The 14,883-nt window shown below is 38.7% G+C and overlaps 1 protein-coding gene across 1 annotated transcript in view; it reads right to left on the bottom strand.

Moving 5' to 3' along the window:
- Dsg2 (desmoglein 2) overlaps positions 1–14,883 on the bottom strand; it is a 52,877-nt gene that overhangs the window by 29,012 nt on the left and 8,982 nt on the right. Inside the window, exons 2-6 of the mRNA XM_071602826.1 lie at positions 8,703–8,738; positions 4,910–5,044; positions 1,569–1,730; positions 1,304–1,448; positions 119–285 (exon numbers count right to left, since the gene is read on the bottom strand). Of these exons, the coding sequence (XP_071458927.1) occupies positions 119–285; positions 1,304–1,448; positions 1,569–1,730; positions 4,910–5,044; positions 8,703–8,738 (645 nt within the window). The remainder of the gene's footprint in view (positions 1–118; positions 286–1,303; positions 1,449–1,568; positions 1,731–4,909; positions 5,045–8,702; positions 8,739–14,883) is intronic.

The following is a 14,883-nucleotide window of genomic DNA, read 5'->3' on the forward strand; positions in this document are numbered from 1 at the left end:
TTATCCTATGACTGAGGAATATTGAATGAACTAAGAAAATTCAAAGAAACACAGAGAGGAGCAACTGGAAAGGATAATAAGGAGTTTAAAAGATGAACAACATGAAAGTTTAATTTACCTCTCTGTCCAATGTAATACTGGTTGTATAAATCTCTCCCGTATCTTTATTTAGGTAGAACACTGGAGGATATGCAGGCTCCTGAGATACGATTCTGTAGGAAACCTTAGAATTCATGGTATTGGGCTCATCTGCGTCTATTGCGGTGATTTTCATCACAAGTGTATCTAGCATTAGAAATCAAGATGACCAGGGTAAGTCCACTTACGTGTGATATTATATTATTTTTAATTTCAGTTTGTTTCTAAAAGAATTTCAGGTATTTGTCAAAACCACAGTTTAAGCCGGGTGTGATGGTGCATTCCTGTAATCCCAGTGACTGGGAGGTGGAGGTATAAGAATCCCAAGTTCAAAGGGATCTCAGCAACTTAGCGAGGCACTAAGCAACTTAGTGAGAGCCTATCTCTGTCTCTAAAAATGGATGTGGCTGAGTGGTTAAGTGCCTTTGAGTTCAATCCTTGCTCAAAAAAAAAAAAAGAAAGCACAGTTTACCACAATCAAAAATTTACTTGAATGAGGAAATAAGCATGAGTAGAATAGAGGAGAAGGAAAACAAGATGAGAGCAAGGCTAAGATTGGGTAATTTCCTGCACAATGCTCTTAGAGGGCCTCATATGTGCTTATTAGCTAATACAGAAAAAGAAGCATGGCAGCCACTTGATCCTGTTGTTTATCAGGATACAAACATCTCAGGAGAAGTATAATTATTCTTTTTATTTTGATCAAAGAGAAATCTTTCCTTGGAGTTTTCTATAGAGTACTTCATTGAAAAATGTTGTCAAGAAAACTTACAGTAAAAATAATATGTCAGAAGTCAGCAGCTCCATCCAGAGGCCCAAAGCCAGACAGACACCTGTTTTTATATGCAAAGTTTCACTGGAATAGAGCCACCCCCATTTGTTTACATAGTATCTCTGGCTGCTTTCCTTCCAAAGGGCAGACTTGAGTAGTTGCTATGGAGACCTCACCTGTCACATCAGTCTACCATCTTTTCCCAGGGTAAAAAAGATAAGTTTAAAGTCCTTTGAATTTATCATAGGAAAAGCCTTTCGGAACTGAGAGCCACAGGTTCATTTTTATTTGTCCTGTGGGTAAGAACACTCAACTTCTGTTACAGTATGGGATTTAGTGTTTATGTACACAATGGAAATTAAATGGCACTCATGAAAAATAATAGACTCTTACGTGCTGCACTCAACTCTTCAACGGACCCCACGAAGACTTCCTGTGTGAACACTGGCTCATTGTCATTGATATCAAGAACCTTAATCCGTAGTTCTAAAGGTTTCTCAAGATTGTTTCCTTTTTCATCCAAAGCATAACCCATTAGCTGAAATCATGACATAAATAATAAAATTAGCTAACGTAATTGGGTTGCTATAGCATCAAAAATTAAATCATAAGTATTACCAAAAAAAAAAAATACTACCAATAAAATTGTTCTACATACCAGAAAATATGGTGTTTCTTCTCGATCAAGAATGCTAGTAACATTCAGTTCTCCAGTGCTTGGATTAAAGACAAATATACCAAATGGTGGCTCTGTGATCCCTTTTCCAGTGTATTTGTAAGTAATTTTTAGTCCTCTTTCTTCTGCAATATCAGAATGGATCTAACATGAAAATAAGAGATGAGTGTCTCAAGTTAAATTCTTTGTAGTTTACATTGTAAATTAGTGCACAATTTCTGTTTGAAGTTGTCAAGACACTGAAAGGAGGGACATGGCACTAGCATCAGGGAACCTGGGTTCTGATTCTATCTCGGCTGCAGCTGAGTTATGTGACACTGAGTTAGCTACTTAACCTCCCTGTGCCTCAGTTTTCTTATCCTTTAACTGGAAAACATCTGAGTGTTTCCTTTTTTAGGGTGATTGTGAAATTAAGACATAGCTGTGTGCATCTTGCAGGGGGAGGAGATAGATTTTAAATTTGGCACATATGGTAAAAATCGCAGAGTCAAAATCACCCTCATTAATCTATTTGATTATCTGAAAATCATTCCCAAGAGGGATGAAAACCATCAAGTGCTTCCCTACTTAGAATGCCTCAGCACATCATGTTTCTAATCTGCTAGATATTCTGTAGTTACCATCTTGAGATCCTCTACAAGGCAATATCATTTGTATCTTTAAATGCTTCTCTGTGGTCCCCTAATGGTTCCTCATTTTCTCCCTTCACATACCACTAAAGTCATCACCACCATCTACCTGCCTGGCCAGTTCACTATTATGAAACTTCAGGATTAGTTAGTCTTTCTTCCCTTAGGCTTCCCAACAATGCACTGGGGTTGTTGGGGTTTCAGCTGTGAGAAACCAAAAGATAGCGGATGGGTCCTCCAACCTCCTGCTACACCAGCTCAGCTCCTGGAGTGCGATGGTAAATCTAGAGCAGTCACATGATCATTTTTCACTGAGCTTCTGCCTGTCCTTTTGCCAAATGCATGCCCATACACAATATACAGATACACTTATGTATGTGCATTTAAATTTACATTATAGTGTTTATAAGGATATTCTATGTCTTTGCAGACTACTTGTATGTACTATATAATCCTACCTGGGTTAAAAATAAAACAAAAATCGTGTGGACAGAACTGTTGGTTTGTATACATGTATGTATGCAACTAAGAGTTTATTGCATATATATATATGTACGTGTTATGGTTTATGTATGAGGTTTTCCCCAAAAGCTCATATGTGAGACAATGTAAGAAAATTTAGAGATGAAATGATGGGTTGTGAAACTTTTTAACCAAATCAGTGCATTAATTCCCTGACAGATATTAACTGGGTGGTAACTATAGGCAGGTAGAATGTGGCCGGAGGAGGCAGGTCACTGGGGTCATGCCTTTGGGGTATATATTTTGTCCTTGTTGAGTGGGGCTCTCTTTTGCTTTCAGGTATGATATTCTGAGCTGCTTTCCTGTACCACACTCTACTGCCATGATGTTCTTCCTCATTTTAGGAAAATCTACTGAAAGATTGTATGAATTACTGAGATCTCAAAAAAGCAAGCCAAAATAGAACAAAAAACAAAGTTGTTTGTATATGTACTATTATGTGGAGCCAAACTTGAAACACTCCAGATTTTAAGCAAAGCTTGGTGGGTTATGCCTGTAATCCAGTGACTAAGGAGGCTGAAGGCAGGAGGATAGCAAGTTTGAGGCCAGCCTTAGTAAATTAGTGAGATCCTATCTCAAAATAAAAAATTTTAAAAGGACTGGGAAATAGTTCAGCGGTACAGTGCCCCTGGGTTCAATCCCCAGTACCAAAAAAAAAAAAAAAAGGTGGGGGGGCTTTTCTATTCTTTTATATTTAAAACAATGTTGCTAGAAGACAGGAAACTTTATCTTCTATTTCATAGTTATAGTTTCTCTTGAAAAAGCTCTTCACACCTTTATGAGATTGGAAAGATGAAGGTAAAACCTGGATTTGAACGTATACATTCACATGAATGCTTACTGAGCACCCATTGCACACAGGCGTTGGTCAGGGCACAGGCAGGACTCGGGAGCTCTAAGGACTAAGCCAAGCCTTGGTGGAGCTTACACTGTACTGAAGGAGACAGACGATGAAGCAAGCAATGTTTGATTCAGCAGTGAAATATGCTATAAGCCAACCTGATACAGGTTAAGAGGACAGAGAAAAAGTGGGTGAGGGCAGAAGGAGGTGATACTGTGTAGAGAATGCCTGATATATGCTAATCTTGAAGATTACCTGTGGGGATCAGATTCCAGGCAGAGTGAACAGCCTTGCAGAGTGGGGGACTGGAATGAGCTTGTGGTTACTTTAAGAGGATGTAGCAGAGTAGGGAATGGGAAGTGATTGGAACTGGGGACAGAGAGGTGGCCTAGACAAGCAGTCAATCATATGGGGGCAAGAGGGTTATTTTTTCCATTGCCCTGGGAAGTCACTTAAAGGTCTCATCAAGGAGGTGAACATGCTTTGTCTTTTCAAAGGTTTGCTCTGGCCAAATTCTGGACCATGGGCTGTGTGGGAGGGCTTGGCAAGAGTCAGAGCAGCAAGACAAGATGGGAACACTTTTTGTTACGAGGGATGGAACAAAGCCTCAGACTATGGGAATGGAGTTGAAGAGAAGTGCGCAAAGTTTGGATATACTTTTTGGGTAGAAGTGATAATACTTGCTACATATCAGCCTTTAAAAACTGCATGGAATTATGGTGCCTTTTACATAAATGGGTAGAACTTTAGGAGAGCAGCTTTAGGGGAGCAAAACAACAAGGGTTTAAGTTTGTACAGCTAACTATGAGGTACATTTGTAGGAGGATTATCACATAATTGATTTTAAAAATTGGACCATTTGAGAGTAAAGAGGGAGCTACTACTTATTAAGCTAGGACGACAGGCACAAATCAGGATGTACAGTCACCCTCCCTCTCAGACCTCAGTTCTTTCCACTACTATCATAAACTACTTTTTACCATAATACTCTCTTTGGAGGATTGTAATGATGTGTTAAGTTACAATTAAATTACTGCCAGATGTCTCAACTCCTAGTTGAATCAAAACTTAAAGTGATAGATATTTTTTGCCAATGATGTTGCATCTTTCAGAAAGAGAAAGAAGATCTCAAAGTTGGTACTTGCTGCTGAAAGTCAGCTCTGCTAATTTTCTCTCTTTTTTTAAGCTCTGCTAATTTTCAAATATATTCTGAATATTAAGAAATTTAGTAATTACATAATCATCCTTAAATTTTAAAGCGGACATAAAAATCCTCTTCCACCACAGTTTTATTCAGAGGTGTGTGCTTCATGTTCCTCTTTAGAAGATACCTTGGCAATTGGATTCTTTTTGGACAGATCCTCTCCTTCCCTCAGAGCCACAGGGGCGGTGATCCAGGCCCGCTTTTGCCGTACTAGGTGAGTATGTTTAGGAAGCAGCTGATTTTTGCTTCTGGTGTTTAAGGCCTACAATAATAAAATATTGCCAAAATATTATTACATATCATCAAGCATTTGTATGAAATTCTATACTTTACTAAAGCTTAAAAGTAGTGCAAATTTTAAGGTATGTTTTACATTTCTTACCAAGCTTCATTTTTTAAAGAGGAATGTACATATTCTAGTAATCTCTATAGGTGGTCAAGAGATTATCTCCAAGCCTATAAAGCAGGGAGGAGGAGGAGGAGGAGGAGGGGGAGGGGGAGGAGGGGGAGGGGGAGGGGGAGGGGATTTCCCAGAGTAACCAATTCAAAAGGCCTGAAGAATAAATTAATGGCCTTACCTTACAAATTGACAAGTGAGAATAACAGACCATGTCCAAAAAATTTTTTTCTTATTAGCTAAAAATGAAGTTTCACTTTTCCTTGATGGCTTATGAATTAAAAATAAATTACTATCATGCTTTAAGACAAAATGTTTGTAAACTGTTGATATATATGTGAACAAAACTGGTACAACTGCCAGTTAATGAATTTGTTATCAGGAATGTGTAAAGGAATACATCTCCTGTCTCTTGTTTTTATAACTTTAGGTAGAAAACTATTATATAAATTTTCACTAGGGTTTTATAGGTAAGTATGTATTTTATGAAGGAACAGTTTAAAACAGAAGACCTACTATCTTAAGATCAGAAATGATTATTACACTAGGATTATTTTACCATTTACTAAGTTTGTTGCTGTACCTAAACATGTATTTTTTTTTTGTTTCAAAATACACTGGTTATCATTGATTTTTATTTGCTTTCATTTGAAAACCTTTTTCTTAATTTAAACAAATATAAATTATATATAAAGAATTACAAATTATGTTAAAACTTATGATGCATCTATGTTCATTAGAGATATTGGTCTGTCAAAAATTCTCAACAAAATTCTGGCAAGTTGAATACAAAAACATATCAAAAAGATAGTGCACCACAATCAAGTATGATCAAGTTCATGACAGGGATGCAAGGTTGGTTCAACATATGGAAATCAATAAATGTAATTCATCACATCAATAGACTTAATGATAAGAATCATATGATCATCTCAATAGATGCAGAAAAAGCATTCAACAAAATACAGTACCCCTTCATGTCCAAAACACTAGAAAACTAGGGATAATAGGTACTTATCTCAACATTGTAAATGCTATCTATGCTAAGCCCCAGGCCAGCATCATTCTAAATGGAGAAAAACAGAAAGCATTCCCTCTAAAAACTGGAACAAGACAGGGATGTCCTCTTTCACCATTTCTATTTAACATAGTTCTTGAAACTCTAGCCAGAGGAATTAGAAAGACAAAAAGAAATTAAAGGGATACAGATAGGAAAAGAAGAACTCAAATTAGCACTATTTGCCAACGATATGATTCTATACCTAGAAGACCCAAAATATTTCAACAGAAAACTTCTAGAACTAGTGAATGAATTTGGCAAGGTAGCAGGATATAAAATCAAAACCCACAAATCAAAAGGATTTCTGTATATCAGTGATAAAACCTCAGAAAGGGAAACAAGGAAAACTACCCCATTTATAATAGCCTCAAAAAAAAAATTGGGGAATCAACTTAACGAAAGAAGTGAAAGACTCTAGAATGAAAACTATAGAACGCTAAAGAAAGAAATTAAAAAAAGACCTTAGAAGATGGAAATATCTACCTTGCTGTTGAATAGGCAGAGTTAATATTGTTGCAATGACCATATTACCAAAAGCATTACACAGATTTAATGCAATTCCAATAAAAATCCCAATGACATTCCTCATAGAAATAGAAAAAGCAGTTATGAAATTCATCTGGAAAAATAAGAGACCCAGAATAGCTAAAGCAATCCTTAGCAAGAAGAGTGAAGCAGGTGGCATCACTATACCAGATCTTAAACTATACTATAGAGCAATAGTAACAAAAATCAGCATGGTATTGGCACCAAAATAGACTTGTAGACCAATGGTACAGAATAGAGGACACAGAGACAAACCCCACATAATTACAGTTATCTTATATTAAACACAGGTGCCTAAAACATACTTTGGAGAAAGGATATCCTCTTCAACAAATGGTGCTGGGAAAACTGGAAATCCATATGCAAGAAAATGAAATTAAACCTCTATCTCACACCCTTCACAAAACTCAACTCAAAGTGGATCAAGGATATAGGAATTAAATCAGACACCCTGAACCTAATAGAAGATAAAGTAGGCCCAAATCTCCATTATGTCGGATGAAGCCCTGACTTCCTTAATAAGACTCCTATAGCACAAGAATCAAGAAATGGGATGGATTCTAACTCAAAAGCTTCTCAGCAAAAGAAACAATCAGTGAAGTGAATAGAGAGCCTACAGAATGGGAGCAAATTTTTACCACACGCACATCAGATAGAGCACTAATCTCTAGGATATATAAAGCACTCAAAAATCTTAACACCAAAAAAAAAAAAAAAAAAAACAAATAATCCAATCAATAAATGGGCCAAGGAACAGACACTTCTCAGAATATGATATACAATCAGTCAACAAATGCTCAACATCTCTAGCAATTAGAGAAATTTAAATCAAAACTACTCTAAGATCTCATCTCACTCCAGTCAGAATGGCAGCTATTCAGAATATAAACAACAATAAGTATTGGCGAGGATTGAGGAAAAGTGCATACTCTTACATTGCTGGCGGGACTGCAAATTGGTGCAAGCCAATATGGAAAGCAGTGTGGAGATTCCTTGGGAAACTGGGAACAGAACCACCATTTGACCCAGTTATCCCACTCCTTGGTTTATACCCAAAGGACTTAAAAACAGGGACACAGGAACACAGACACATCAATGTTTATAGTAGCACAATTCACAATAGCTAAATTGTGGATCCAACCTAAACACCCTTCAGTAGATGAATGGATGAAGAAAATGTGGTATATATACACAATGAAATATTACTCAGCATTAAAAGAGATTAAAATCATGGCATTTGCAGGTAAATGGATGGAGCTGGAGAACACAATGTTAATTGAAGTTAGCTAATCCCCAAAAAACCAAATGCTAAGTGTTTTCTCAGATATAGGATGCTGATTCATAATGGGGATGGGGGGGCATGGGAGGAATAGAGGAACTTTAGACAGGACAAAGGGAAGGGAGGGGAAAGGAGGGTGGCACAGGGGTAGGAAAGATGGTGGAATGAGATGGACATCATTACCCTAAATACATATATGAAGACACGAATGGTGTGACTCTGCTTTGTGTTCAACCAGAGACATGAAAAATTGTGCTCTATTTGTGTAATATGAATTGAAATGCATTCTGCTATCATACATAACTAATAAGAATAAATAAAAATTTTTTTAAAAACTTATGATGCAAAAAATATCAAATTTCCTTCTATCTTTTCACTCATTTTTCACAGAATATCCATTGTTAACAGCATAAAGTATATCTTTTCTGAGAACACAGTTGTGCATGTATGCACACGTGGATAAAGGTCCTTCCCTATAAAACGATCTATATTCCCCAGCACTGATTGGCACTTATTTGTTTGAGAACAGGCATGTGTAAGGCAACATGGGTTTTAATCTAGTACAACACAGCCAAACTGTCCGCTATGAAGTAAAGCCTCTGAGTCCCAGAGATAGAAATAACCCCTTGGTTCCTTACCTCAAAGTGAAGTCCATTTCCAAAGTTAAAGCAGATCTGTAAAATAAAATTATAGACATGAAAACAGAAGTTTAACCACCATTGCCATCCTTAGTCAAAATGAAATGACATTGAATCTTCCCTTTGCCCTTCCTCAATGACGAGGGCCAGAGGGAGGAATCTGCCTTCTCCTTGAGCCACACTGCCCATTCCAGAAAATGCTGGAATCTTCAAAAACAAACAAAATAATCGGCCTTGTGAAATTTTAGCCATACCTTGTTTCTTTTCTTCTCACCCTGGTTTTCATGTTCTCTGGGATCCACTTACTTTTCCTCAAGCCCTTCAGGATGAGGTGAGCCTCCCAAGTACCCCCTAGGGCACATACACACCCCTGGCCGGGTTGACTTCTCCATTTTTCAACACTCCACCAACTCCTTTCTTTAATTCTTCGCAAGTAATATTACAATTTGGATTTCATCATCACAGCATTGTACTATTCTAAATACAGTTGTTTCTTTCCAAACTGCCCCATAAACTCCTATCCTGCTTCTGAATTTTGCTGTCATTTCTTTTTAATCTGGGTTAATTGCCTGCAGGCGTCATTGTCTCCTGGCTTCATCGAAATGAGCACTAATCTGGTAGCAGCATGTGGCCATTTATATTTAAACTGAAATTATTCAAAATTGCAGTTCAGTGGCTTAATAGCCACACAGGCTAATGGCTATCATTTGGACGGGGCAGATGGAGAGCATTTCCATCATGCAGACCAGCAGACTGCAATTGTAAAGATGTGAATGATAGGCAGGAGTCTTCATTTTCTTGAGTCTTTGACATTCTTGCCTCACATTGTTTCTGGCTCTCTACTATTCTCATACTGTCCCGGGCAACACTGCTAAGAGAAGGCTGTGGTGACCCAAAGGAATCCTCACATGAATTAGAGTAGCTATAAAGGTGGTGGCTCTTTCTAGGGTGTTTACAGTTTGCCCAGGAGAGTACAAGCTGATATTTATTGTGCAGGCAACCATCTGTTAGCATCCGTCCATCCACAGTGTGTCCAGAATACAAATTGTGTAGTCTCCTTGGCTTTGTCTCCCTCTTATTGTATCCTGTCATAGCATTCCAAACCTCAGAACCCCACCCGATCACCTGGACCACACTTCTGTACCCACTTGCTTTTACACAATGGTCCCACATTTAATTTGATGGACACTGTATCTTTAGTCAGCTTCTCCTTCCCTCTTTCCCCAAGGAGAGGTGTCCTGGCTCCTTTCCAAGGTTAACCAGCATTTGTGTGCTTCGCTCTCAACTCTTGCTCTACCACATTTATCATGAAACTGGTCCTTCCACTGACCTTTCATCTTCATTTCCCACTGGCTAACCAAGCACAATTAGGTCTTTCTTATTCTAAAGCAGATCCCTCTCTTATTTCTGCTAACATGTAATCTACTGACCCACACCCCTCTCTGACCATCATTCCAAATTGAAATAACTGTCTCTATTTATTGCATTCAGGTCCCCACCTTTCACTTATGTGTTAATTCATTGGAATGTGTCCTTGATTTGGGTTTTCTCAGTCTTGTTTGTCTTTTCCCATCTGCATGTCAGTTCCTTCTCAGATGGAGGCCATCTACACATATTGGTAATTCTCTGGTAAAAAGCATTTGTCTTTTTTTTTCCCTTCCTATTTATTCAATCATTTATATCTGTTTGGATTCATATATTTATTTTATTCTGTGGGTTACAAGTCAATACTATTTTATTTATTCTGTTCTTTAAATAGTTCTAGCTTTGGCACTGAAATATCTCACAGGTTGGATTCCATGCCCCTGACAAGTCCTCATCTTTTGGGTTTGAGTGCTTCTTCACTTTCCAGAACTAGATGAACCAGGTTCCTCATGTGTTTTCTTCATTCCTGCCTAAGAATCAGCTATTTTTTTTTTTCCCCAGGGAGTCCTGGCTTCTGAAATTGGAGAATGACATTTAAAAGCCCAATATACATTACAACATGGTTTCCAGCCTCCTCAGCCACTTTTCTAGGGAAGATCAGTAAAGGTAAGAGATTTTCTTACCTTTGTTATTACTATCACACATTCTGCTTTAATTATTTTTGAGAAGCGGTATTATCTAATGGAAAATGCGTGGCTTTGGAAACAGTCACACCTAGGTTCTAATCTTATTTTTTGCCAGATGAGTTGCTGAGAATAACATGAGAATACAGGATACATACGGTGGCAGATGTTTTTGATGGTCTAGCTAACTGCCATTTCTTCTTATCTTCAGTGTTGCAGAACCCCATTTTGTTCAGGTATCAGGTAGACCCTGCCTGGTTCATGAGTAATGACTGGTGCGTGACAGAACATGGTTGCTCTGACAGCGGTTGGTTTAGGCAGAAACGTGTAAGAGAATTGGGTCAATGAGGGATCTGCAAAAGACTCTCCTCGAAGATAGGAAGAGAAGTATTCACACAGTTTCCCTTTTTAAGCACCCAGGAGATGGCTGAGCAAGGAAGTGGCATGTGGAATGGTTATCGCCATCCTGTGACCAAGAAGGGAAAGCTAACAAAATGGTAGATCAGCTAAATTGAAATAGTGATATTACTGAGTTAGAGTTGATCAAACCTAGAGAGCCACCCTATCTCTATGTGATATTAAATTCTCTTTATATTATATTAAACTTCTTATGTGATATTCTTTTTGTTTAGCCTACTTTGGATTAGGTTTTCTTATTTGCATTTGAAAGCAACTAAGGACACACCCATTTTGCAGGGTTATTGTGCAATTAATGAAATATCATATCAAGTTTAACTACTGTAGTGACAGAGACTCAGTAAATATAATTTATGATGGCATTTCCTCAGTTCTAAGTCTTATATGTTAACATTTCTGAAATTTGGCCTTATTCATATCCTCAATTTTCTGAGCCTCTAAAATATGCTAAGTAAAAGAATGTTCTTACTCCATTAGATTCTCACATTCTTATATACAGACAAAAGTGGGCTGTGTAAGAGCCAAAAAGAAAATCAAAACAGGGTCAGGATGGTAGAGTGATTTAGAAGTGTGGGCAGACTCTCAGAAGGCACTGCTTCCGCCTAGTGAAACCTGAATACAATGAGGGAGCATCAGGGAAAGTCCTGCAAAAGGATTACCAGGCCCAGTGGTTGGAATGGCTTTGGTGCGGTCACGGTTGGTTTGATGGAGGGGAGTGTCTCTGTGAAGGTGATGTTAGAGGGAAAAGTCAGATCCTGGTCATGAAGAAGACTTTGGATTTTATTCATAGAGAGCTTCTCAGCTTAGAATGACAGAACTCAAGTTTGGAAAAGCTCTTTCCAGCTGTTGTATGGAGAATGAACCATAAGGAGACAAGAACAAATGCATGGAGACCATGCCATAGTCCCTGCAGTAGTCCAGGCAACAGACAACCCTAGTTTGAACCCTGGGCGTTGCAGTAAAGATTGGTAGGAAGTAGAGACTTTCTATGTATACTTTGAAGGCAAATGCAACAGAACTGTGGATGGATTGCCTGAGGGAAAGGGAGTCAAGATGACCCTTAGAATTTTGACTTCCTATTGAGCAAGTGAAGCTTCCAGAGATGAGAAAAAATGGGGAGGCATCAGTAAGGATGGACAGAGGGATGGCATTAAGGGAGGAATGTTATGGGAGGCAAGAGCTGTTTTTACATTCTGTGTAAATAGCCTATCAGTAATGAGTATGGCCCTTAGAACCAGGTTTCAGCTGGAGGTAAAAATGGGGGAGAGGTCAGTGAGTTTTCGTTAAGGAAATGGGATGCAAGAAGATCTCTGTCAAGTGGGTGTATATCTAAGAAGCCAGTGTAAAGCAGACAAGGCTAATTTATGCCATTGGAAATCAAGACACTGGCCACCCATGGGGGTGGGCAGAATCTGAAGGGAGTACCAGAAGGCCAATGGGTGCTGGCAATCTGTTTCAATGTGGTTACTGGTGACAGGATGTTTTCAGTTCGTTGAGGATACAGCACATGTTTTCCTATGTGCACTTTTCTGTATGTATGTTTCACTAAAAAGTTAAAAATGGATGTGCACCTGAAAATTGAGAGTGTCTTGGAGTCTAGGTAAATGGTTCTTGTATTTGCATTTTAGTGACTCCTACTGCAGTAGCCTATTTTCACACACTTAATAAGGCATGAGGAACTCAGAACTCAAATATTTGCTCCACACTTGTACGAAAAAAAATCCATGAGAGTTACACTAATGTTTTGTCAGTTTTAAAACTATGTTTTCTGACTGAGGAAATAATGACTTAGCTACTTCTTTCTATAGTAAACCATTTGGATCCTGAATCTCACAGGATACGTTTTTGTTTTTTTTTTTTAATTTCAACAAGTAGTTAAAAACTGAGGGTGATTATGCCCTGCTGGTCCCTCTTCTTCCCCCCACCACTGTGGACACGAGGTTATGTCTGGAGACATTGTGCACTGTCAAAACAGTGGGTGGAGGGGAGACAAGTGCTACCAGTGGGTTGAAACCAGAGATGCTGCTCAATGACCTCAAATGCACAGGACAGCCCTGCCCCCCAACAATGCTCCAAATGGCGCTGCAAAGTGCTGAGGTTAAGAAAGCTTGATCAAGCTTCTCTGATTGGAAACTACCACAGTAACCTGGGTCTGACAGTTAGACATCGTGATGCTGTTTATTTCCCAACTGGTCACATATTGCAGGGAATGTGAACAGCCACGCAGATGCTCTCTACTTTCTGTTCTCCACCCAGTCCCTGGCACTACTTTTTAACATCTCCTCTCTGTAAGTTGTTGTTTGCTGAGGGGGGATGGAGCCCAGTGCATGCTAGGCAAGGTCTCTAGCCACACAGCCCTGGCCCAGCCCTCTCTAAGACTGAGTGATCGTCCCACTCCAATGTTGTAAAAGGGTTGCCTGCATTGAAAGGGAGGCTGGACGAGATGGAATGTTATTTTTTCTCCCAACCATGAACTCTGTGACTTTTTTCTCTCACAACTTGGTGACAGAAAAATGTCATATGGGATATACCTACAGAGGAAAAGTAAGCTTTTAGTGCCTGTATCTAAAAACATGTTTTTAGATTAAAAGCTTTCAAAAGATTCCCCATTTTATAAGGCTTCTCCTTTCTCCCTCTCTCTTTAAAGTTTTTACCACTGGATCCTGTGCATCTTGTAGAAACTGGTCTTTCTGGCAGCTGGTCAGAAAAAACTTTTTTTTTTTTTGGCAGAGGCATGAAGGAAGGTGAAATATCACTGCAAAACACAATCAATCAATGTGCTCTTTGTTCTCCAGGTCAGCACTTTAGAAATGTTGTCCTGTTCTGAAGTCACTTTGATGAGTTTCACAAGCAGAATCTAAGAGGACTCCTGACTCATTAGATGACAGCTGATCCTGGCTCAGATTCTCTTTCTGAAGTCCTTGGTATAAAGCAGATGATCTTAAAGCGTCCTTCTGTGGTCCCATGATTCCAAGATAAGGTGACCCCTTAAACTTTAATATCTCCGATGAATACATATCCTATTTAGTACAGATGAGATGTAGAGGGATACAAAGTAGGTTAAAGTTCTCTTTGGATTTTAAGGCATTATTATGGCTTATTTCCATTCAACCAGATATGACTTCAGGCAGAATGTTTTAAAATTCTTTGTTTCTCTCTTTTGCTGTAGAGAAGGTCAAATAAGATACCACCTTGGGGGTCCTTGGCTCACCCCCAACCCGTGCATTCTTTGTTTCTTCCAGAGCAGTAGTATGGGTTAGACCCAGGGCCTCACCCCTGCTAGGCAATCTACCACTGACCTACATCCTCAGTCCTACCTCCGTTCTTAGAATGATTTCAACTTTGGCTGAAGCAATATAAAGAAAATAAAATGAGATAAAGGCAATGGATGCTACTTGTTTATGTCCTCTGGTCATAGAGCCTGATTTGTCTGTTTGTACTGATAGACTAGAGATCTAGCCCTTCATAGCTCTGTAGCCACAAAGTTTTTGGCACGTTTTGGCAGGATCTCTGTAGTCATAGCAACTTACACATCCCCCAAAATTCAAGTGGTCCAGTGCAGTCAGGGTAGATCAATGATTACTCTGATGAATCTGTTGGACCAGCTTTATATTCAAATTTCAGCTACTGAACTTTTCTCCTCTTATTTTTTTTAAGGGAGTGGGTGGATGGGAAAAAATAGTCTTTATAAAATTTCTTATTTTATGAATAAACAG

This window comes from Marmota flaviventris, chromosome 16, assembly GCF_047511675.1.
Source record: "Marmota flaviventris isolate mMarFla1 chromosome 16, mMarFla1.hap1, whole genome shotgun sequence".
Taxonomy (NCBI): Eukaryota; Metazoa; Chordata; class Mammalia; order Rodentia; family Sciuridae; genus Marmota; species Marmota flaviventris.